Source organism: Rhipicephalus microplus, unplaced genomic scaffold (assembly GCF_043290135.1).
Source record: "Rhipicephalus microplus isolate Deutch F79 unplaced genomic scaffold, USDA_Rmic scaffold_16, whole genome shotgun sequence".
NCBI classification, from domain to species: domain Eukaryota; kingdom Metazoa; phylum Arthropoda; class Arachnida; order Ixodida; family Ixodidae; genus Rhipicephalus; species Rhipicephalus microplus.
Genome location: NW_027464589.1, coordinates 1,624,174 through 1,650,481, shown reverse-complemented (window position 1 = coordinate 1,650,481; position 26,308 = coordinate 1,624,174). Strand labels below are relative to the sequence as shown.

Genomic DNA, 26,308 nt, shown 5'->3' with positions numbered 1-26,308 from the left:
AGCAACCAAGAACAGTGTGTGGACACGGCAGCACAATCAGGCAGGTACAGTTACTACGAAAACCATACTTTCGATCACCAACCTGCACAAGTAGGGGCACGTAAGGCGACATCGTCACGGTGGTGCTGCCGTGTCCACTGAAGGTCGAGACCATGGCCCTTGCTTTTATATGCTCCGGGCAGCTTGCTATCGGGGAGGCGGAGGACGTCATCGTGCTCCACGGGGGTGCGCAGTCGACGAAGTCCACGTGCCACAGCATCGTTGACGCCACTGGCGATGATCTGGTTGCGCAGTGGTTGAGTTCCTTCGAAGGCTGGTGCGCATTCTTTATCGGGGTCCATTGGTAGTGTTGTCCAGCGATAACATGGGCCGCTGCTGCGTCCGCGAAGAACCACGCCAAAACATGCACAAGTAGAGGCACGTAAGGTGACATCGTCACGGTGGTGCTGCCGTGTCCACTGAAGGTCGAGACCATGGCCCTTGCTTTTATATGCTCCGGGCAGCTTGCTATCGGGGAGGCGGAGGACGTCATCGTGCTCCACGGGGGTGCGCAGTCGACGAAGTCCACGTGGCACAGCATCGTTGACGCCACTGGCGATGATCTGGTTGCGCAGTGGTTGAGTTCCTTCGAGGGCTGGTGCGGATTCTTCATCGGGGTCTATTGGTAGTGTTGTCCAGCGATAACATGGGCCACTGCAGCGTCCGCGAAGAACCACGCCAAAACCTGCACAATTAGAGGCACGTAAGCCGACATCGTCACGGCGGTGCTGCTGTGTTCACTCAGCAGCGAAATCTAAGCTCAGCAGCGAAATCTTGGTATCACAAATTTTGTTATGAAACCAAGTTTCCGTGACACCGATGATATGAGGGAAGTAGGACAAAGTTAGTGACAAGAAATCCGGAAACTTGTTGACTAGACTTTTCGCAATAATATTTAAAATACGAAGATTATCAGAAAAATTATGGGGGCGTCAACAAGAAGTAGCAGTAGGGGCCGAAGAAGATGCCATCACAACAGTACCGCGATTATGAGACTGAAAAATTGTTTTAGACTGCGCGTCCCAGTTTAGCGCATGTTTTCAATGAACACGTGGTTGTAAACATTGCGCATGGAAGAGCCGATGTTGCGATGTGTTCTGGTTGCCTCCCATAGCTTTCTTCTGATGAAACGTTTGTTATCCGAATAGTTTTCGGATATGCGTTGATCGGAGCCCTTCAGCTTCGACACGTTCTTAAGAATATGAATTTTCTCACGAAAATCCAGCAGCCTGAAAATGATAGGGCGGGTGCGGCCTGTGTGACGTCTACCTAACCTACGACACCTTTCGATTTGTGGGCAATCCATGCTCAGCGTTTCTGTGGAAATTTTTGAAACAGCGTTGGTCAATGCCTTATTATCATCATCTGTAATTTCAGGAATGCCGTGAAGAATTAAGTTATTACCGCGCAGTCTATTTTCTAGGACATCGTTCTGAGTCGTGAGCGTAATCACCTTCTCATTAAGAGAAAAAATTGAGCTTTTTAAATATTCTACCATACCTTTAGATGTATTAGACATGGTACTTGACGACTCTAGAGCGTCAAGTCGCGACTCAACAGCCTCAAAGCGCGAATTGACTGAATAACAAAGCTTGGCAATATCCTGGGCTATTTTATTTTGCTCAGCTAGCAGGCTAGAAAACATGGCAAAAACAGAAGGTTCACTATCTAAAAATACCACGTGGCTATTGGCTCCACGCACGTCCCCACTCGATAACAGAGTAGATACTCTAGATTCAGTGCCGGAATTACTAGTAGAGGTACCTTTTATACCCCTTAGCCCAGGATTTAATTCAACGTCTGAACTCAAGCAAAGAGAACTCAAACAGTACACAAGCTGGGCGTAAATGGAAACATATAGAGATACAACGGTCAGTGGGCAACAGAGCAGCAGCAAGAAACGATCATTTGAACGGATAGAGTACGCGTTGTCCAAATAACATTCCTGCACAATAAAGGAGCACCGCGTGAGCATTGTGTTGTCACCACTGCCACCTTGCCGCCTTGCCCATAATGAAAGCGGATGATGGCAAATGGCCCACAATATATGTGTATGTTAACTTGCCGAGTCAAATTTCGCATGAATTCGGGCATTCTATTTGAACACTTGAATGAGAAAGGTGGTACAATTCAGCGCTATATCAGTTTTGTATTGTGTAGCATTGTACCAGTATGAATTAAGAAAATACTCACCTGCTGTGGTCATAGTAATCACGCGGTTTGTGCTATTTATAACAAGTTATCAAATGGGAAAGAATACGTAGAAGCTCTGAAGAGCATACAGAGGTTGCCAAAGAATAGGAGAGAGGGGAGGCTAGGGACAATCTTTCACCATTATATTTTTATTTTTCTTCACATTGAACCCAGAATGGTGGTTGAGTGATTATATTACAGGTGTTAACAAGCTCCCATTCTCTAGCTTTTATTTATCATGTCCCTTATATTGTCTCTTTATTGCAGTAAAACATCAGTTGATGATAATCTGCGCTTGTCTGTCCTTTTTTCGTCTTTCGTGTCTCCATCAGTTTTTCGCGCAGTTACATTATGGATCAATACCAACCCGCCCAACTTACCATTCTTCTAAAGCTGCCGAACTCCCGAGACGCAATCGTTCTAAGGCTTCTGGTGCAGCTGCAAAAAAATGGTTTTTATGGCTAAAAACTGCCCCATTACAACCGTCTTTGTGAATGAAGCCGGAAATAAATCGGGAGGTGTAAAACACATACACATCATGTGGCCCATTGGTGGCCATATATTAAGCGCATAGTGCAACACCAAACAGTTAAGAGGCTCGTAAAGAAAAAAGTTCACAACCCCGAAAACGCAACTCTTACCACGATACGACACTTGGCAAATTAGAAAACGCGCGGAAAAAGAATGCGGATGGAGACGCGACCTTTAGGTTCCCGCACCAAACAGCATGACTTCGCAAGTTTCGAAGGCGTCTGCTGGCTCCTATGTACATTCTAATCGATACAATTAAAATTAAGCATCATCTGAGAATGCCATAGACGTAACATACGAAGTTTCAGAAATTTTATTGGGCTATGCTGCGAAAATACGAAAAAGACCATTCAAAAATTTTGATGCTGCACGCGGAGATTTCGGCAAGACAGTTAACAATGAAACATAAACCTCGATTTTCATCGATAATTATAAATTTATGGTAGTTAAACATCAGAGTTCTCAGAGAGCATTATGAGCATCGAAACCAAGTCGATGGCTCTCTTTAAACGATATTGTCCGTCATTGGCAAAGTACCCATAGCTTTCTTAGAAAAAAACGAAACTGAAAAGTTTTTCTTTGTTCCTAAGGAACTGTTTCCTCACGCCGACATGTTGTTACTGCTCTTGAAACAAGCAATACTATGGAGGCCGAAGTCTTTTTTACTGAAACTGACAAAAAAACATGGCACGCTGTCTCTCGAAGCTGTGAATTACGCCAATGAGCTTCACAAATGTCTTGCCAGTCGTTATTGAAATCTGGCATATTGTCAGACTCGTCAAAGGAAATGGCAAGTGCAGTGGCGTACCAACTCCACTGGGGGGGGGGGCAAACCTACCTATGTATATATATATGTATAAATAAATAAACATATATATATATATATATATATATATATATATATATATATATATATATATATATATATATATATATATATATATATATATATATATATATATATATATATATCATCAGCCTGACTACGTCCACTGCAGGACAAAGGCCTCTCCGATTTTCCGCCAGTTAACCCGGTCCTGTGCTTGCTGCTGCCAATTTATACCCGCAAACTTCTTAATCTCATCTGCCCACCTAACTTTCTGTCTCCCCCTAACCCGCTTCCCTTCTCTGGGAATCCAGTAAGTTACCCTTAATGACCAGCGGTTATCCTGTCTACGCGCTACATGCCCTGCCCAAGTCCATTTCTTCTTCTTGATTTCAGCTATGATATCCTTAACCCCCGTTTGTTCCCTAATCCACTCTGCTCTCTTCTTGTCCCTTAAGGTTACACCTACCATTTTTCTTTCCATTGCTCGCTGCGTCGTCCTCAATTTAAGCTGAACCCTCTTTGTAAGTCTCCAGGTTTCTGCTCCGTAGCTAAGTACCGGCAAGATACAGCTGTTATATACCTTCCTCTTGAGGGATAGTGGCAATCTACCTGTCATAATTTGAGAGTGCCTGCCGAATGTGCTCCACCCCACTCTTATTTTTCTAGTTACTTCAATCTCGTGGTTCGGCTCTGCGGTTATTACCTGCCCTAAGTAGACATAGTCTTTTACAACTTCAAGTGCACTATTACCTATCTCGAAGCGGTGCTCCTTGCCGAGGTTGTTGTACATTACTTTCGTTTTCTGCAGATTAATTTTAAGACCCACCTTTCTGCTCTCCTTGTCTAACTCCGTAATCATGAGTTGCAATTCGTCCCCCGAGTTACTCAGCAATGAAATGTCATCGGCGAAGCGCAGGTTACTAAGGTATTCTCCATTGACTCTTATCTCTAACTGTTCCCATTCTAGGCTTCTGAAAACCTCCTGTAAGCACGCGGTAAATAGCATTGGGGAACTTGTGTCCCCCTGCCTTACACCCTTCTTGATTGGTATTTTGTTGCTTTCTTTATGAAGCACTATGGTAGCAGTTAATCCCCTGTAGATTTCTTCCAGGATGTTTATATATAATTTATCGACGCCTTGATTCTGCAGTGTCTGTATGACGGCTGAGATTTCTACTGAATCAAACGCCTTCTCGTAATCCATGAAGGCTATGTATAGTGCTTGGTTATATTCTGAGAATTTCTCTATTACCTGATTGATAGTATGAATGTGGTCGATTGCTGAGTAGCCTGTTCGAAATCCTGCTTGTTCCTTAAGAACATAGCATGGGGGCCCCCATGCTATGTTCTTAAGAAGTGCGTGTTAGTGTAATATGCACGTATGCCCTTACGAAGGCCGGTCCCCGGCCGTAACGTTGGCAATAAAGCATTGTTTTTCGTTTGCTCGTTCGCTTCTTCTGGTGATATATATATATATATATATATATATATATATATATATATATATATATATATATATATATATATATATATATATATATATATATATATATATTGTAATGAATTAATGAATCTGAATAACGGACGCTCTGCTGGCAATGAAGAAGACGACGATGATCGGTGGCTGCAGTAGTAGCTCGCGCACGCCGTTCGCCATTAGCCAGACCTGCCTGTTAAAGCTCATTTTGCCAAGCTGCGTCTGAACTTTTCTCGACGTACAACACCTCTATTTTAAGTGGTGGAGGAGCCGGGGTTCCCATCAACCTGGAACTTCGCAATCGGACGCTACCCTCACCGTTCACCATGACTGCTCCTGGCCCTTCTCAAGCTGCCTTACCAACGACAGTCTACTGTACTGGCGTGCCTCGGCAACGCGACCCACCAATTTTTCGCGACAACGACGAACAAGACGTCGAGGACTGGCTCGTCGAGTACGAAATCGTAAGCGCTTCCAACAAGTGGAACGCCTGCGACCAGCTCACAAACGTGCGCTTTTACCTCGATGATGTGGCCAGCCTCTGGTTCAAGAACCACGAAGGCGAAATCACCAACTGGTCTGCCTTCAAGACCACCATCGCCGCGGTCTTCAGTCGTCCCGCCGTGCGCCGGCTTCGCGCGGAACAGTGTCTCCGTAGTCGAATCCAGCGCAGGGACGAGACCTTTACAAGTTACATTGAAGATGTCTTGTCTCTTTGCAAGCGCGTCGTTGAATCTCTAACCGAACGCGACCAAATCAAGCGAATCATCAAAGGAGTTGACGACGATACCTTCCAGATGCTCGTCGCTCGGAATCCACAGACCATCACCGATGTTGTCCAGCTCTGTCAGGAGTACGACGAGTTGCGTAAGCAGCGTGTCTCGACGCGCAGGGCTGCTGAAGATACGGCTGAAGTTTCCGCCCTCGTGCACGATGTCGCTGCTGATCACACCGTCTTACTGCCCCACATCAAACAGTTCATTCGTGAAGAAGTTGCGCGGCAGCTTTATCTGGTGGCCGGAGCATCCGCGCCAGTGACATCGTTAGACCCACGTCTACTCCAGGTCATTGAGACACAGGTCACGCAGGCACTGCCTCCATCGCCATCTGTCCCTACGCCGCTGACCTACGCTGCCGTCGTTGCTAGACCCCCAGCCCCACCTGTCTCTGGCGCATAGAGGGGCACCGGGTCCTCCTACCCTACGACGCTGCCTACATACACGGCACCCCATCCCGTTTCGCCCCCTGCACCTTCTGTCGTTAACCCATGGCGCACCTTGGATAATCGGCCCATATGTTTCGCATGCGGTTTCGTGGGACATATAGCACGCTACTGTCGCCGTCGTAACTTCCAGCCTCCAGACCACGGGAATTCTGCAAATTACCAGGCTGCCCAGAATCCCCGGCGACCATCTTCTCCCATCACCGGCTCATTGTCCCCACGACGCCCTGTCAATTCTCGCCGGTCATTACCGCCCCGTCGCCGATCAGTCTCCCCGATGCTTCGGCGCACGAGCCCCGCTCGAGAGGAAAACTGACAGCCGCAGTTCCGGAGGCAAGAACTGCATCGTCGTCGAACTTTCTAAGACCTCCTCTTTGTCCGACCAACGAAATTGATGTGCTAGTAGAAGGTGTTGCTGTACGTGCACTTGTCGACACAAGCGCCGTCGTTTCTGTAATTAGGGAAAAACTGTGTCGCGATTTGAGAAAAGTTACAACGCCGCTTACGAATCTTGCTCTGCGTACGGCCACCTTCCATTTTATCGCGCCGACAGCTCAGTGCACAGCACGCGTTTTTATTCAAGATGTTTGGAACGCTGTCAACTTTGTTGTTCTCCCGCGTTCATCTTACGACGTCATACTAGGATGGGATTTCCTTTCTACCCATCAGGCCCTCGTCGACTGCGCTCGTGCTGAACTCACGTTGACGAATCCGTGCCTTGATATCGACCACCACAGACCCTCCAAAGTGTTTGCCGCAGCTGACGTCCGCATCGCGCCGTTGTCCGCCGTCCTAGTGCCTGTGTATTCCCCTGCTGCCACTAACTCGACGCTCCTGTTCCAGCCAACTATAGCTAGTGTGCAACACCGAACCATCGTCCTCCCGTTTGCCGTCATCAACTTTTCCAATGGTTCGGCGGTACTTTATGCGTGCAACGTTTCTGCATGTCCGTACATCCTGCAAAGCGGCGAGTGTCTGGGAAGCCTCGAGACCTTAAATTGTATTATCGAAGACCCGATCTATCCAGACAAGCCATTTTTACCGACTTGTGCCATTACACCCGCAACGGACGCTAATGAACCTATAGATGTATTCCGCAAGTCCATTGATTTTAACCTCACCCCTGGGCAGCAGGAACAGCTGATCAAGCTGCTACAGTGTTTTCGAGCCTCGTTTGACGACAATCAGCCTTCCTTAGGTCGAGCGTCATCTGTCGTTCACCGTATAGATACCGGTCAAGAGACGCCAATACGGCAGCGTCCATATCGTGTGTCGACTACCGAACGCCGTGCCATCAATGAACAGGTTGACGACATGCTGACACGTGGCATAATCGAACCGTCAAGCAGTCCCTGGGCCTCTCCAGTTGTGTTGGTGAAGAAGAAGGACGGATTCATCAGGCTTTGCGTGGACTACCGGCGTCTACACCGAATCACGCGCAAGGATGTCTATCCGCTGCCACGCATTGACGATGCCTTGGACTGCCTACAGGGAGCCGAATTTTTCTCTTCTTTAGATCTGCGCTCTGGATACTGGCAGGTACCCGTGGCAGAGGCCGATCGTGAAAAAACTGCTTTTATCACGCCCGATGGGCTTTACGAATTCACAGTCATGCCCTTCGGCCTCAGCAACGCACCAGCTACTTTCGAGCGGATGATGGACTATATCCTTCGAGGCCTCAAATGGAACGTTTGCCTTTGTTATTTAGATGACATTGTCGTCTTTTCAACCGATTTCGCAACCCATTTAACCCGCCTCGAGAAAGTCCTCGCGTGTATTTCTGCCGCGGGGCTGCAACTGAATCTGAAGAAGTGCCATTTCGCTGCTCGAAAGCTTACGATCCTTGGCCACGTGGTTTCAAAAGACGGCATTCTTCCTGACCCTGCCAACCTACAGCCGTCTCAGCGTTTCCCAAACCGACCACCATGAAAGAGCTCCGAAGCTTCATAGGCCTTTGCTCTTACTTCCGGCGCTTCGTCAGCAATTTCGCGACAATCATCGCTCCTTTGACCAAGCTCCTCGCCGGCTCTAGAGACCTTTCCGCCTGGTCTGCCACCTGCGACGATTCTTTCAATCAACTGCGCCGCCTCCTCACGTCGCCGCCTATTCTGCGACACTACGACCCATCGGCACCCACAGAGATCCACACCGACGCTAGTGGTGTCGGGCTAGGCGCTATTCTTGCACAGAAGAAAGACGGCTTCCAAGAGTACGTGGTTGCCTACGCAGGCCGAACTCTTAGCAAAGCCGAAACCAACTATTCAGTCACTGAAAAGGAATGTCTCGCCATTATTTGGGCGATAGAGAAATTTTGACCTTACGTGTACGGGCGCCCTTTTGACGTCGTGACTGACCACCACGCCCTCTGCTGGTTGTCGTCACTGAAGGATCCAAGCGGTCGCCTCGCCCGATGGGCATTACGCCTCCAAGAATATAATATTCGCGTGGTCTATCGCTCCGGCCGGAAACATTCGGACGCAGACGCCCTATCCCGTTCGCTGCTACCCCCTGACCTGGACTGCTGCGAAAGTCTAACCTGTGATGCCACTGCCATCACCATCGCCGAGATGCCATCTGAGCAACGCAAGGACCCTTGGGTTGCTTCGATTCTAGACATCCTGACTGGGCACACGGCTTCCCCTCCTTCTCGCACATTGCGTCGGCAAGTCGAGCACTTCGCCACTCGCGACGACGTGCTGTACCGACGCAACTACGCACCCGGTGGACGTCAGTGGCTACTCGTGATTCCACGTCATCTGCGATCCGAAATTTGTTCCACGTTTCATGACGACCCCCAATGTGGCCACGCAGGTTTCTTGAAGACTTATTCTCGCATACGTCTCCGATATTACTGGCGTGGCATGTACCGTTTTATACGACAATACGTTCGGGCCTGCTCGAGGTGCCAGAGACGAAAAACTCCTCCTTGTCACGCCAGCGGTACCTTGCTACCCTTACCATGCCCGTCCCGACCATTCGACCGCGTCGGCATCGATATCTACGGTCCCCTTCCCAACACCGCTGACGGTAACCGCTGGATCATAGATGCCGTCGACCATCTCACGCGGTATGCCGAAACTTCATCTCTTCCCTCGTCTACAGCAAAGGACGTTGCGACTTTCGTTCTTCACAACATCGTATTACGGCATGGAGCACCTCGGGAGTTACTGAGTGATCGTGGTCGCGTATTCTTGTCAGACCTCATCACAGCATTGCTGCGTGAGTGCCACGTCGTTCACCGCACTACAAGCGCCTATCATCCCCAGACCAATGGAATGACAGAGCACTTCAACCGCACCCTTGGTGACATGCTGTCTATGTATATCTCGTCAGACCACTCCAATTGGGACCGAGTGCTCCCGTTTATCACCTTCGCTTATAATACCGCCATTCAAAGCACTACTGGGTTCTCTCCTTTTTTCCTCCTTTACGGACGCGAACCTTCTTGCACTATGGACACCATCCTTTCGTACAAACCTGACTCCTCAGAGTCCACGACTTTGTCTCAAGCCGCTACATACGCTGAAGAATGCCGCCAACTGGCAAGATCATTCACAACTCAAGACCAAGGATGCCAAAAACACCACCATGACGCATCAAATAACACTACTTCCTACGATCCAGGTTCACTCGTATGGCTGCATGTCCCTTCGGCTACACCTGGCCTTTCTACCAAGTTGGTCCCCAAGTATCACGGCCCATATCGTGTGCTACAAAAAAAGTCACCGGTGAATTATCTCATCGAGCCACTGGAACCATCTTCTGACCAACGTCGTCGTGGCCAGGAAATTGTCCACGTCTCGAGACTTAAGCCCTGCTACGACCCTCCCGTGTTTACTTGTCCAAAGATCGCCAGGATGGCTCCTTATTTCGCGGGGAGTAATTGTAATGAATTAATGAATCTGAATAACGGACGCTCTGCTGGCAATGAAGAAGACGACGATGATCGGTGGCTGCAGTAGTAGCTCGCGCACGCTATTCGCCATTAGCCAGACCTGCCTGTTAAAGCTCATTTTGCCAAGCTGCGTCTGAACCTTTCTCGACGTACAACACCTCTATTTTAATATATACATTGTCGCGGGTTATAAATTACAGGAAGTTTATTTAAAAAGACGGACAGTAGAACTCGTAGAGACGCTCTGAAAGAAGGCTGCTAAGATTGTCGTTTTCTTCACTCGCCTGCGCTGCCCCTCTCGAGCAAGTCCACATTCTTCGTTGTCGTCACTATCTCGCCGCTCAATGCAGCTACGCACGCGGCATTACCCTCCTGCCAGAGAGAGCGTCGTCCCGATGCTCAATAAATAGAGAGGCAGCCAGCGGGTGTTTACATCATCCAGAGTGGTAAAGTTTCATGCGAACCACGTGCGCTGCTTCAGACAGATGCTGGCGACGTTTCGAACAGGAGGAGGCGTCGGGCACGACTTCTTGCGTTACGTGGCTAAGATGGCGAAAAACCTTGTAGGGTCCGAAGTATCGGCATAGGAGTTTCTCTGAGAGGCCTCGCCGTCATACAGGAAAAGAAACCCTGATTCTATCTCCTGGTTGATAACTGACGAATCGATGGTGAAGGTTGTACCATTGTGCGTCAAGTTGCTGCTGGTTCCTTATTCTGACGCAGGCATGCTGTCTTGCTTCCTCGATGCGCTCAGTGAAGTTTGTGGCGTCTGTCTCTGAATCATTGCAATTGTAAGGCAGCATGGCGTCAAGCATTGTAGTAACTTCTCTGCCGTAAATTAGTGCGAAAGGCATCATTTTTGTTGTTTCCTGACGCGCCATATTTTACGCGAATGTGATGTAAGGCAGTATTCGGTCCCAATTCTTGTGTTTCACGTCGACGTACATGCAATGCATGTCAGCGATTGTCTTGTTAAGTCGTTCTTAAGCCCATTAGTTTGTGCGTGGTAAGCTGTCGTTTTCCTATGCGCTGTGCCACTGAGCGTAAGCACAGTGCGCAAAAGCTCGGCTGTAATTGCGGTACCTTTGTCTGTTATGACGACAGCTGGAGCACCATGTCTCAGAACAATGTTCTCAATGAAGATCTGGGCCGCTTCAGCTGCAGTACCACTTGCAATTGCATTGGTCTCCGAGTATCGGGTAAGGTAGTCCGTCGCCACTATAACCCATTTGTTGCCGCTGTTCGATGTAGGAATGGGCCCAACAGATCCATTCCAATTTGAGAAAACGGAGTTACTGGCACGGTCACAAGATATAATAGCCCAGCGGGCTTGACAGGTAGTACCTTGTGCCGCTGACAGTCAATGCATGTTCGGAAGTAATGTTTCACCTCTGCTGCGATTCCTGGCCAGTGATATTTTTCTTTGGCGCGTGTCAGTGTTCTTGTGTAAGCGAGGTGGCCCGCGGTGGCTTCGTCATGGCAGGCTTGTAAAATTTTGCTGCGGAGAGCTTCAGGAACTACCAACAGATAGCTTCTATCTGTTGATGAGACATTCTTTTTGTACAGAATTCCGTCCCGTAAACAGAATGACAATAAGTTCTTCGAAAACACTCTTGGTGCATTGGTGGCTCGTCTGATCAAACATTCTATAAGCGAGTCGAGCTCCCGATCATCTTGTTGTTGCTGATAAATGATAGCTGCATCAACAACTCCTAAACAAATTGTGAATTCATCATCCTCTGTAGCCGGTCTTCCAATTGGTGACCTTGACAAACAGTCGGCGTCTAAGTGTTGCCTTCCGGACTTGTAAACTACGTTCATGTCGTAATTTTGGAGCTGTAAGCTTCATCGTGCTAAACGTTCAGATGGGTCTGTCATGTTGGTCAACCAATAAAGAGAGTGATGGTCGCTTACGACTTGGAAAGTGTGGCAATATAAGTACGGGCTAAACTTCGCAACTGCCCAAACGACGGCCAGACACTCCTTCTCCGTTGTTGAGTAGTTGGACTCAACGCGTGTCAACGTTCTGCTAGCGTAGGCAACCACTCTCTCCACACCATCTTGGCATTGGACAAGAACAGCACCTAGGCCCACATTGCTGGCGTCTGCATGGATGGCTGTTGGTGCATTCTCGTCGAAGTGAGCAAGAACGGGTGGAGTTCGTAGACGCTGTCGCAGCTTGTTGAACGAAGCTTCTTGCTCTTCACCCCGTACAAACGCAACTTCTTCCCTTGTAAGGCGGGTGAGTGGAGAGGCGATGTGTGCAAAGCCTGCTATAAATCGCCTGTAGTGGGCGCAGAGACGCAAAAAACGCCCGACCACTTTCTTATCAACAAGCCTTGTGAACTTTATGACGGCAGCAGGTCAGTCTATACACCTGCGCGACTGACCACGTGTCTCAAAAACTGTTGTTCTTGGAAGCCGAAGTAGCATTTTTCTGGTTTCAATGTGAGTCCAGTGGACCGTATGGCTTGAAGGACTGACAGTAGCCGCTTTAGATGTTCTTCAAACGTGGCCAAAAAAACAATGACGTCATCGAGGTACACGGGGCATATTTTTCTTTTCAGGCCGGACAGAATGGTATCCATTAGTCTCTGAAACGTGGCTGGGGCTGAGCATAGACCGGAAGGGAGCTCTTCGAATTCATAAAGCTCGTCTCTCATCACGAAGGGAGTCTTTTCTTGGTCGAGCTAATCTACTTCTATTTGCCAGTATCCACTTTTAAGGTACATTGACGAGAAGTAGCGTGCATGCCGTAGCCTGTCCAAAGAGTCATCGATATGTGGTAATGGATAAGTGTCTTTTTTTTCGTAACGTGGTTCAGCTTACAATAATCGATGCAGAAACGCAAGCTGCCATCTTTTTTTTCACGAGTACCACTGGCGATGCCCAAGGACTCTTTGAGGGTTGGAATACATCATCCTCTAGCATCTTCATGACTTGCAGCTGGATCACCCCACGTTCTTTCTGAGCGACGCGATATGGGTTATGTCGGACTGGTCTTGCTGTGTCTTCCATAATGATGCGATGCTTAGTCAGACGCGTTTGACCCACTAGTGATGTCAATGAGAAGCAGTCCTTGATCTGGTCGAACAGCTCCATAAGACGGCATTTTCAGTCGGTGTTAGACTCGGACCGATATCGACTGGTGGTTTAGTTGAGGTGATTGAGTTGTGGCTTCCCCTTGCATAAGACCGTCGTGAAAGTAGTCGAGCTCTTCGAGGTACGCCGCAGCCATGCCTTTACCGATGTGCCGGCGATCATTCGTGAAGTTGGTCAGAAGCACCTCTGCGCGCCCATCCACTAAGCTGACGATGCCGCGAGTGATGGCAATTTCTTGGCAATAAAAAGCGCAGTGAGTCGTTCGCCTATGGCGTCTTCAATACTGTGCACGCCGCAACACACGGAAACACGACTACATGACAGTGGTGGCACGAAGACGTCGTCGTCGACCCCACGTAACACCCTGGGTTCTTGGTCTGTATCACGGGTTACAAGCTCGTCAGCGGCTAATGTAATCACAACATCGCGTATGTTGAACCCAGCACCGTACTCTCCTAAGAAGTCCATTCGCTGAAACATAGGTTTGCAGCACTCCAGTAGGATCAGGAATGTGGCTACAAAAGCCACATTCTCAATCGTGAGTCTTTCTGTACATTTTCCTGTGGGTGGCATTATATGTCTTGCAGCATTTCGGATATAAGGGCCCGTCCATTTCATCCTGACTTTCTTGAGTTCGTCTGCCAATCGTTCACTCATCAGGGAAAAGTATGCACCCGTATCGACTAAGGCCGTCACTTCAACGACATCAATCGTCACAGCGAGGTCGGCAGTCACAGTTTTCTCGGCGGAGTCTTCATCGTCGTTTCTCACGTGTTTCGGCAGCAGTGGGGGATTTTCGGCCATTCGACGGCTTGCAACCTTCTCCCCAGAGGTCGCTGTTTTCAGTTTCCTCGCCGTGGGCTGAAAGACCGACCTCTAGCAGCGTCAGCCAAACTATGGCGGCTTAGTGACCAAAGCGAGCCGGGGATGGTGAGCGCGTGCGGAAGGTAGCAGAGCCTACTCGCCTGCCAACCTGGTCGTTGTCGATGGGGGCACGCCTTTCGTCGAACGGTCGGCGCGTAGCTTTAGGTTCACTACCACGGTATTCAGCTCGGCAATGTGGGCAAAAACGGTAAATGTGCCCTGGCTCTCCACAGTTTTAGCAGAGTGTTCGGCGATCCGCATTGCGCCATATCTCGGTCTTCCGCATACAGGGTCACATGACCGAATCCGGTTGAGCCCGGGCTGCAACAGGCTATGATTCGAAGTACTGCGGCGCTGGCATAGGCGTGGGTCCACGAACAACGTCTGCATAGCTGTATCCGTTCAGCTGGTAGGGTACTTCTGGAGCCAATGCACGACGCATGGCGTCTGCGTAGGTACACGAGTTTGGATGGTACGGTGGAGCGGAATATTGCTGACGAGATTTCAAACGCTCGTCAAAGTTCATGGCGAACGACTTCAGCGACAAGGGCTACCGTAGACTCCTGCTGCGGAGGCGCCTGTGACTGTAATGTGTACTTTGCGTTTTCCTTCGCGTTCTCCTCACGCATGATCTGTCTAATCAGGTGGTGTAGAGAAAACTCGTCGCTTGTGGTAAGTGTGGCGGCACCTGCAGCTGCGCCGGTGGCCGGGCGATCAGACTGTCGGTACTGTTGCTGCAGCGCACGCTCTATTGCGGTGGCCTCCCTGGTGAACTAGTTCACTGTTGTTGGCGTATTGCGCACAAGACCAACAAATAGCTGCTCTTTGACGCGTTCTTGAGATGGCTTAGCTTTTGAGCCTCGGGCAGGTTGGGGTCCGCGCGGTGGCACAGACGCAGCATATACTCAGCAAAGGTGGCGACGCTTTCATGCAGCTGTTGGGTGCGTCCTTCAAGGAGGCGTTGTGCGTTTTCGCGTCGGTTCACGTTATCGAAGGTGTCATGAAACCGATGACAAAACTCCTCCCATGTTTCCTCGCGGTTCATAAACTACGTCTTCGCGCCGTCTTCAAGGGCGAAGTATACGTAAAAGAGCTTTCCATCGAGACTTCAGTAGTTAGATTTAGCTACCTGTTCAAACTGCTTAAGCCAGTCTTGCACATCTTCGTTCGGCCTGCCATGAAATGGTTCAGAAATGCGCATATTCTGGACCATTACCTGTGCAGGACTCCTTGAAAATGAAATTTCTTGAGTAGGGGTGGCTGTCGCAAGTGTTGCTCCCACTAAACGGCCAAATTCTGGTTCAAGACCTTGAAGGCACCGGCTTGAGTGGTACACAGGCGTCTCCACGCATGGCTGTCTCATATGGCTGGACTCAGGGTTTCTATATAGTGGTGCCGATCATGAGGTAGTAGTATCCAGCACCTCCTCCACTGTCGCGGGTTATATATTACAAGAGGTTAACTTAAAAACACGGACAGTGGAACTCGTAGAGACGCTCTGAAAAGAAGGCCGCTAAGATTGTCGTCTTCACTCGCCTGCGCTGCGCGTCCTGAGCCAATCCGCTTTCTTCGTTGTCGTCGCTGTCTCACCGCTAAATGCAGCTATGCAAGCGGCTATATATATCCAGAAAGAATATTATAGTCACGCTCCTCACACTTTGATATGAATATGCATACACAGAGGTGACATTGCTCACCTTCTAAGATACCACAAAGCTATATCCCACTAACAAGCTGAGGAATTGCGCGCTTAGCCCAGTTTTTGCGTTCAAAACGATTCATCACACTCATTGGCTCGTAAAAGTTTTGACAGAGCAGCGGTTACAGTATACCTATTTAAAGAAAGTTACCTTCCGGAAGCAGAAAATGCTTTGAGCGGTCTTTAAAAAGTTTGCTCCTTCCCAATCATAACTTCATATACCATTAACAGCAAAATAAAAGCATGAAGAAGTGATGTAATAATACAGGTCCTCTGTTCAGCGCTTGCCTGCTGCTCTGCAATACTACAGCCCAAGACGCAAAAACGTCGCATAAGCGACCCGCCCCGCAAAAAACCCACAAGGAAATTCATCCCAGAGGAAATGTTGGCAAGTTTCACCATGTTGTGACATTGCCTCGTAACATTTTCATTCTCCCGTAAGAACTTAATTCAGCAATTACTGTTGTAACGGAAAACTTCATCTTGTTGGTTGCCCACGCATGCTGCAAGAGTGACCACTATCAAATGTGTAAAGGCTCGTGCCCCCCTTGCCCCCCCCCCCCCCCCCGCGGCTGATAAGCCTATGCGCAAGTGTGCCTTTTTAACTTGAGAAACAGCAATAGCTAGCAAACGCCGTTTCTTTTTATGGCAGGGTGTGTCGACGGTCTTGACTGTTCTGCGCTCTACTTCTTAAAAAAATTCTTGCTAACGTTGCTGAATTCTTGTTCACTCATACGCTTCTCCATTGTACAGAACGGTCCACTATTGCTACGAACACAGCATTTCGTGGCCACGTTGCGCGGGCCTCCAGCGTACGCTTTTCGGCCGTGAATCTAAGCTTACCGGCACAGGCACACATACCTTGCGTGATTTCCTGTGACGCGATGGCGCACTGTGCTGCCTTTGTTATAAAGCACACCTATTTATGACCATGCCAGTAGCGATTGAGTGCATGGCAATGCCTTAAAGGAAACTGCACTTCACTTTTGTGCAGTTTTCCGCAAACGATGTAAGTGGTTCCTTCTTTCAATGCCGCAATCTGTTTTAAAAGCATGCATCTTTGAAAACTGATCGTTGTTACTTGAAGCAGAGGTGGCATAAAGTAGTTCACGGGCACACTTGAATCTATAATTCACATAAGTTCAGCCAAGTTGGCCGATGTTTGGTTGCGCAGCACGTGTGTGTTGACAGTCTATGTAAACTAGAATATTCCGAACATTACTGCCTCTTCAAACAGTCACCAAAAAAATGAGCTTCATGCACGCAAGACGATTGTGCGGCCCTAGTATGTTTAATGATTATTCGTTAATCCGCGGCTGCATTCCCGATGGAGGTGGAAATATTTTAGGCCCGTGTACTCCGATTAGTGTGCACGTCAAAAAACCCCAGGTGATCGAAATTTCCGGAGCCTCCACTACGGCGTCTCTCATGTTCATATGGTGACTTCAGGACATTAAGCTCTACAAATAAATTATCAATTCGTTAATCCGCTTGGCGTATTCTGCCTGGCTCGTTATTTCGCCTTTGGTCCTGCCATTTGTTGCCGCCCACTACGCATCGTTTTTTCTGCTGTAAGTCATATTCCCGCGCAATGGAGTAACACTAACACTGACATTTCACAATGATCACCTATTAACGCCACCGAACAGTTTTTCGATTCTTGGTATTCAAAGCTTCTGAATAAATTTTACTAGCTGTAAAAAATTGCCTGGTTAAACATCGCGAATGAAGAATTCATCCCTGTTACAATTTTATATGTGTAGTTAAATACTTATAAAGCATCCTGGCGCCCATCAGAGCCGCCTTTCAACATCGTACGTCGCGAGGGGAATTGATTTTCTGCTGCAGGCTAAACGGGAGGCGCTACACATCGAGCTTTTAACCCCTTGTTAAGAGTTCTCAAGATTACTTCAAAGCTATTGTTGTTGATGCTATCATGAGCTTGATATTCTCGTTGCTTTTAGCGACGCTGCGAAGAAGCTGCAATTGCTTTCCAAGCTATGTTTCTCGTTAGGCCGCAGTGATAATGGTCGCACTCGTTTAAATATGCTTAAACCACAAGATGTCTGTTTACTTGTCCTATTTCATTCGACTGTGGTAACCTAACAATATGTGGATTAGCTTTACGTTTACTGCTATATTAGTTTCATTACCCGGCTCTGCTATTTTGTGAAAGTCAAATATTAGTTTCGTAACGTTTATTAACCACGGCCGGGTGGCTGTCATAAGTGTAACCTTATGTGCTACCGCATATGCAGGGACATTGGCCGAAGTTATCCGGATCCATCTTCCACAATCAACGTCACTATTATATGTCTATTGTCTTTGCGGCGCTAAGTTTGTTAAAGCGAAGCAGTGCAGTGACGCTTGCAAGAATACACGAAAACTACAAGGATTGCGTGAAGACTGGAACAGGCAAGATGAATCAAACTCACCTGAGCTAGCGGCCCATATTGGCGAAATAATTAGTCTGGCAATGGCCACGGTAGGGAATAATGAACTGAAGCGTGGAGGGGGGAAGGGGTGCTGAAGCAAATGAACCCATTCGCACCTAGTGAAAGTAGCGTTTCCGATTTCCCATATGAGGATCATTTATGAATTGAACTTGCCCTCCGGATTCGAGAAACCTGCTGATACAGTTCTCTATAGTGGTATATCATGACACCAATTCTAAAATATACTAGAATTTATTCCACAGTAACTTACAATATATGGTCACTACATGGCGCCCCACTAAAAATTGCCTCAGACCAGTCCCGTCTCTGCAGCTTGCCTCAACAATGCGTTATTGTCGCAATAAATGAATAAACATTGCGAGTGCATTTTAGCAACGTTCCAAACATTTATTTCCAGGTGAGGCCATGGGCCACCAGAGACATATCCACGGGCTGCATTCATCCCGAGGATAGCATGTTAAGTACTCTTTATTAAACGCAGAAAACCACATCACGCTTCAAGTAAGGCCCGCTTCAGGCAAACGACAAGCATGCCTCGCTGTTTGAGGTTCTGAGGCAGCCGCGTGCGGCTGTTTCTTTCACGCACGTCTGCTGTCCTTTGCCGTTCGAAGAATAGATCCCAGACCCATTTTTGCGCCATTTGCCGTTAACCGAAGAGCGACGTAGGAAATCAGCGATGAACGAGCGACAGAGGTGAGCTGCGTCGTCTGCTCTCCACGTCTTCTGCGTCTGCCGCGGGACACTCAAAGCTGCTTGCTTCTCGCTCGATGGTTTTCTCGCGATGTCGTATGTGTTGTTGCGAGAACACGTTCCAGGGTTGCATAGAGCGTTTTAGCTTGTCCCATAAAAAAACGCAGCGTAATTCAAAATAGCATGTCCCAAAAGAGGCGTTTCGAAAAGTGGCGCCAGTTATCCAGGATGACCTAAACACGTGTAATGTATGCCCTCCGAGATACGGGAAGGCTTGCCGATGCCTACATCAGTTATTTGAGGATGGCACTCAAAAACGGTGCTGAATCGATTCGAGTACTGTGCTGTCGTAGCTTAAGGACATCACTTTAAAGCGAATGGAAGCATTCATTCGATTGCTTGTATGCCACAGAGCGCACGGTGACTGCTTGATAGATTCGAGGTGCTCGACACCTGAATTTGGAAGAGCGGCCTTGTTTATCGGAGTCTGCTTCGCTGGCGAAGCTTGCCGTGAACTTCGAACAGCTCTCAAGCGGACCATGCCGGCTGTCTGTCTACGACACTATGCCGTCAGGTCAGACTTGCCGCTCACATAAACCGGCCCTAAGTGACGTGACCCTTCCCGCAACGGCAGTGCGGTGCGCTCAGTCACTATTGGCATGCTGATCGTTAGGTATGTTTCACAGAAAAGCAAGCACGGCGCATGAGCGCGTCATGCCTGTGTGCCTGCGCCGATAAGTTTTGATGCGTGGCCACATCTTGCGTGCTGGCGGCCTGCTTTGCGTGACGTGGCCAGGTGGTGCTATGTTTCTCCCAAGAGTGCATAATTTTGTGCATGTAAACGCTCTTCTTTCCTCGCTTGTTTTTTTTTTGCGCAGTGTAACGTCACTTTTAATCCTAAAGATCGTTCGGTGGCTAAAGCTCACACGCGTTGTCTAAACTTTTTATTTCAAAAAGTACGGCACAAATATGTGTTTTCGGCAAAAATTTCTATTAGCTTCGCTTTAGCATTTGAAATCTGAGAACGTTACAAATGTGGTAGAACAAAGTTAATTTTCACTAGGAAAAAAGATGACTTTCCCTCAAGGAAGCTCCACATGGCAAAGGTGCCCACCATCACATCCGTGCAATCGGTCTGTTAGCCCAATTTTAAAAACCGTTGGATAGCGCTCTTGAAGTAACTGCGGGAAAGATAGGTGCGCTGTCCTATCCCTCCAACTGTCCCGAACCTCCAGACTCTTCGCTACGTCTGGTTAGGACAAGAAGTACCCGTGGAGCTTCAGCAACCATTCTGAAATCATGAGTGGTAGGTAACTTGTCCTGAATAAGAAGGTGTACAACAGCTGTACCTTACGGGTACTAAATTACGGAGCACAAACCTACACGTTTACCGAGTATTTGGTTGGTAGCTCCGGCCCTCAGGCTCAGAGTCACCAGATGCCGAGGCTGCTCGCGACAGAGCTCGAGGGGTAGTGTACCAACCGAATTTCGGAGCAGCCAAAGCCCTTTGATCTTGGTGCAGCCAGCATGGAAAGCCGCAAGTAAACCACAGCCGCCTGGCTCGGCGCACGTGGTGCCACACCACCACGTGTGCCCATCGATACGGCCACGGGTTCCTGCGCCAATTCCAGCGCTGAAACAAGAAGTGACGTCGATCAGTTCAGTACGCACTTCCCACATGTCTTGACGCAGCGGCAACTTTCCGAGTTCAGCCCATAAATCTGATTGATTGATATGTGGGTTTTAACGCCCCAAAACAACCATATGATTATGAGAGGCGCCGTAGTGGAGGACTCCGGAAATTTCGACCACCTGGGGTTCTTTACGGTGCAACCAAATCTGAGCACACGGGCATACAACATTTCCGCCTCCATCGAAAATGCAGCTGCCGCAACCATGATTCAATCCTGCGATGTCATAAATCTGGCGATTGTTATCGTTGCAGTGCTATATTTAAGGCAAATCTCGTAGCTGTCTCCGAGCAGCTGTAACGACAGCATTGAAGTTTTCTGTGCCTTCGCTAGACTCTTCTTTTTGACATGATGCGTTTGTAGCTTCGTAGGCGTTAACTCGCCACACAGAAACTCAAAAACGCCACTGCAACGCACGTGCACGAAGTATTACGCTTCCGGCGATGTCTCCTTCTGAAATGTGCACTCGGGCTGTATGCGCTGTGCACCTGGTTAAGCTGCAGGTAGCCACAGGATTAGACGGCTTGTGTACCTTGCTCCATCCTCCCGGTCAGGTCGCTTCATGCTCGCACTTCGAAGTAAAAGTGGTCGGGAGCATTTCGAGTAGGATGCTGACGCTCCGAAAGAACCAACGGAAGCACTCGAATCGTGCCAACCCAACGCGCATGCAGCCACCTTTCAGAGAGCTCGTAAACACCCAACATGAATACGCCACTAAAAAGAGAAACCTAATTTAAAGACGACGCAGCAAGTAGCGATTAGAAATGTAGTAGAAGTAAGTTATTCAGATTACTCATAGCACACCATTGTTACTACCTTTAGAATTAAGGCAGGTTTACGTAACCTTGACCTACGTCGTAAGGGAAGTAGACTGTCCTTGTACAACAAAATGTATCATGCATCTAATTATAGCTTCCCCACTCAGCCAACCCATCGGACATCAGCTCTCACAAGTCATCACAAGGCCGTCTACCCCTCTCCTGTCTGCACCACAACCCACCATCATTCCCTTTTCGCTCAGGCAGCCAGGGACTGGAACGACCTTCCCTCAAGTGTCGTCGGCCATTCCAACCCGTAAACAATTAGGAATGCCATAGAATTGTTGTTTTATTTTTTTCTATATTGTTTTCCGACTCCCTCACCTAAAGTCCCCTGTTGAAAGCCTTGAAGGTATATTATATAAATACATAAAAACATTAAGCGGAGTACAGTCGAAATGTAAAAGGCAACATAGTTAAAATCAAGAAAGAAATTGTATATTCGCCGGGAATAAAGCGCGTTGGCAAAATAACTGCTGCAGTCAGTGAGGGTAACTGACGGGATTCTGAGAGAAAAAGAAAGAAAGTTAGGTAGGCTGATATGAGGGAGTGTCACATTAAGATTATGTCTGGAAGTTTGCGGGTACGACTCGGCAGCATCAAACACAAGACAAAATTTATTGATGCAACATAGGGAAGACGTTTGCCCTACAGCGGCTGTAGTCATGCTGATGGTAATGACAATTACACAGAAGGCTCCTATGTTTTCTGTGATTCTCTGGATATCTCAAGATCTTCGAATATTGTGGAAGCCTTTTTTGCCTGCAGCGTTCAAGCTTAACTCTTTCAGCCCTCGTGTCGTCAATTGACGACACCACACAAATTTTCTTTTAGAAACTTGAAAACATAATGAAATCCGCTCATTCTTGCAGAGGTATTTCTTCAACTATTCACAATGCAATCGACACCACCGCTGTTTCATTTTTCTGGAGCATGGAGCAGTAAAAAAGTAGAATCTCGACCGATGTTGTTGGTGACGACGATGTGGGCAAGCAGAGGCGGGAAGGCGGCACTTTCGGGTTGAAGCCCTGAAAGTGTTTTAGGAGCTTCAACACTTTTAAATACTATGTTTGTTCAGATTTTGTGCAATCTAGGACACATCAGCAAAAAAAGTTGCAATTTTTGTCATTTCTTGAATATATGCCCAGGATAAGCTAATTTACGTCGTCGCTGTAAATTCATAAATACTTACACTACTGACTAAAATTTTCGTTTATGGTCTTCTGAGACCATCATTATTAGTAAAATACGTTATAAGAATGGGTCTGACAAAAACAAAAATTCCAGAGTTGAAATGGTTAAGCTCGAAAGCTGACGTGGTGCTACTTTTTCACGTGGAAATATTTCACGCATGAACAAAACATGTCTGCTGCTTTTCAGGGAGACGATGGTGGTCCGCTGGTGTGCAATGCCAGCAGCGAAGATCGGCTTGTGCTTGTGGGACTGGTGTCGTATGGTGAGCTGCACTGCGGCCAATTCGGAGTGCCAGCAGTGTACGCGGACGTGCTCCAGAGCATGGACTTCATCACTGAAGCCACGGGTCTTCCCAGAGAGCGCTTCACGAAAGCGTAGAGTGCACAGCATCGAAAGAAGAGTGAACACGCAGGAGCCCAACGGAGCCACATGTACGCCATCCATGTGGCCTCATGGGCATTTTTTATGGAACATCTTGTAAAGAATCACTCGCTACACTTATACTTAACCCGACTGCTGGCAGTTCGATACCACTTTGGAATTCTGCAATATATCCTCCTCAAGAGCGGTCCACGAATCCAGCGCTAATGACGACCACTGACCCCGCTTTCAAAGAGCATACCTTAAGTTTGACTATTCGCTGAGGTGATGGGCTGCAGCTCTTCGGTCAATGGCTGGCGCTTCTCCTGACTATCCAACCATCGATTTACCTGACATTATGACAGGAATTCACGGAAGGAGAGAGTATCGGCACTGCCCATTTCCGTTATCATTGACAAGGGACTCGAAGTACACTTCTGTATCCAATAATAACATATGTCTGATCAGTTAGGGCAGGTTCACACAAATTTAAAAGATTTACTGGGTGATTGGCCTAATTTTTAGCGAGGCAGTTATCATTTCATTAAGATATATAGTCTCTCATAAAACAACAAGTTGTTGACACAGCACCGGTAAAAAATTTGAACAGACAAGAGAGAAGCCCTGGCAGCGCATGCCTAGTTGAGGTGAAATTCATGTTGTTTACGTTGCAACAACATGAATATGGGGCACGCCATAGCAATAAACGCCCATATAATATCACTCATTTGGAGTTCTCTGACGCCAACCAAAGCACGTGGGAGTTGCTTGCATTTAACCCACATCAGAATGCCACCGTTTTGTTCGCAAATCGAACCCAAGACCACGAGCTTAGCAGTGTCATACCGTATGTCTAATGCTACCATGGCTGTTTGAGGTGAAGTTAGCAGTCCATCGCCTTAACCACTCGGCCACCTCACCGACGCGTATTTGAGGTGAAGTGAACGCGGTCGTTCAAGCGCTGAAATGTTATGGCAAGAAAGCACTTAATACGCACGAACGTCAATTGAGGTTGAACCAAGTCCACCAAAGCAGGAGGAGCCATCAATAAGCCAATAAATAAACACTTTTGTTATTGTACACGCTGATACATAAGCTCTGCTGTCATTGGACGCGTTCATTTATACAATGTTCACGTACAGCACTCCAGCATAAAAGCCTCAACCTGCATGTGCGATGAGATATGCTACAGTAAATGTGGTGTAAAACGAGTGTCAAGATCCTGTGAATAAAATAAACGAATACATCTCTTTGTAATGATATTGTGTAGCCATTTTCAGTGGTGCTCAATGAAAAATATAAAGGTGCCTTTGCAGCTGTGTTGCCAGGCTTGAAAAAAGCAGAGCTGGGAAGACCAGTTTTTTCCTGTTCTAGTACAGTCTACTGTCAGGCTAGTGAACAATGAACACACGAGTCTAGGGGGTGGTTTGGCATGCGAAGTGTCTGCATTGGATCCGCCAACCAACGTTAATCTACTCATTCTAATGAGTTTCCCTCCAAGAATTGTACTGGAGCAACGCTAGGAAGTTTCAAGTAGCGCCTGGATACCGCATTTATATAACTAGGTGCCCTGAAACGTCTTTTGTGAGTTCTTCATAGGACAACGAGAGGTAATCCTATTTGTGCCTATCACGGCATCGGGTGCCCCAGCGTGGATAGGCCGCACGCGTGGTCGTTCGTTAGACCAACCTCCAATGAGCCAGCACTCTAGAAACTAAGAGTGCTGGGATTTTTGTTTGGGAGAGTACCTTCTCGTCCCATAATTCACTGGCTTTCCCAAAGTAAATCACGCATTTTCGAGCCAGAGACTCCGAGTATATGATTACCTAAGAAAGGGTTAAAGTACTCTAGCTCAACATAGCATAATAGCGTTGCCCGAAATACAGTAGCATGATCTTACCGTAGCATGCCACAGAAGGCACACACAAAAGCGGAGAACACGTTCGAAAGACCCCATGCAGCGATATTATAACTGAGGAGGACTGAACGCTGCACAAGTTTGTAAATATATAACTACACAAACTATGCGAAAAAGACAGGAACAGAAAAAGGCCCTCGCGAAACCACAGAACACATTCAAAAGACCCATTACAACTGCTAATACAACTTAAGAGGACCGAGCGCTGGGACAGTAACTAATGTATAACTAGAAAAACGCCGCAAAAAAGACAACAACACGGTAGCCACACGCACAAGCGCAGAACACGCGCAAAATAGCCCATACAGCTTGTAATATAACTGAAGAGGACTGAACGCTGGGCAAGTTGGTAGTTCATAACGACACATACTGCGCCAAAAAGACACAAAAATAGGAAAAGGTACTCGCAAAAGCGCAGAACTCGATCAAATGAGCCCATACAACTAGGAATATAACTCAGGAGGACTGTGCGATGGGCCAGCTGGTAATGCATAACTACAAAAACTGCGCGAAAAAATGACAACACAGAAGCCACGCGCACAAGTAGCGAACATACGCAAGACTGCCGACACACCGAGTATTACTTTTAAGATAGCTCCAACATCTTAATGGGAGCTGACAGATGGAAACAAGGAGGGAGAGTAAAGTTTAAGCGGAAGGACAGGAAGGTTAGCCAGTTTAGACTGGCTGGCTACCCTGTGCTGGAGACTCGGGTGAGGAGGCTAAAGTATGATAAAAAAAGTTGCGGATAAAGAGAGAGAGAGATAAATTACAAAAAATAGCGACAGAGGAAAAGCAACATCAAAGAGTATAAGACACTAAAGTCTGTCTCTGAGGCCAGTTGCCCGCAAAAAGCGTAGCAGAGCTTTCAAAGCCTTCTGGGCTGAAGATGGGCCCGGCCAATAACCCAGAACCCTTTCTTCCGACAACGGCCGATCATCCAGTCTATCCAGAGCTGCAGTCAGTTCTTGTCTTCGCGCGTTGAAATGGGTGCACTTACGTAGAAGGTGCGCGATGGTTTCTTCGCAGCTGCAGTACGTGCATGTAGAAGAGCTGGCCATTCCAATGAGATAGGAGTGTGCGTGCGTGAAGGCTACTCCAAGCCACAGGCGGCATAGAAGAGTCTCCTCAGCTCGAGACATATCCCTGAGGGAAGATGAAACTGGAGATCGGGATCCAAGTTATGCAGGCGCGCGTATGTGAATTCTGTTCAATTCCACTGTACCAGTGTGAGATCACGTGCAAGCGAACAAAGTCTTGTAGCTGCGTCATTTCTTGAGAACGGGATGGCAGTGTATTGGGTACCGTCATGTGCAGATCTAGCAGCCTC

The 26,308-nt window shown here is 47.8% G+C and overlaps 1 protein-coding gene across 2 annotated transcripts in view; it reads left to right on the top strand.

The window, feature by feature from the left end:
• LOC119166640 (kallikrein-4) overlaps positions 1-24,320 on the top strand; it is a 252,316-nt gene extending 227,996 nt beyond the window's left edge. For both annotated transcript variants that reach the window (XM_075883291.1, XM_037417957.2), the window contains one exon: positions 22,887-24,320. In XM_075883291.1, coding sequence (XP_075739406.1) covers positions 22,887-23,078 — 192 coding nt within the window. In that variant the 3' untranslated portion in view covers positions 23,079-24,320. The remainder of the gene's footprint in view (positions 1-22,886) is intronic.
• Positions 24,321-26,308: the final 1,988 nt, after the last annotated feature.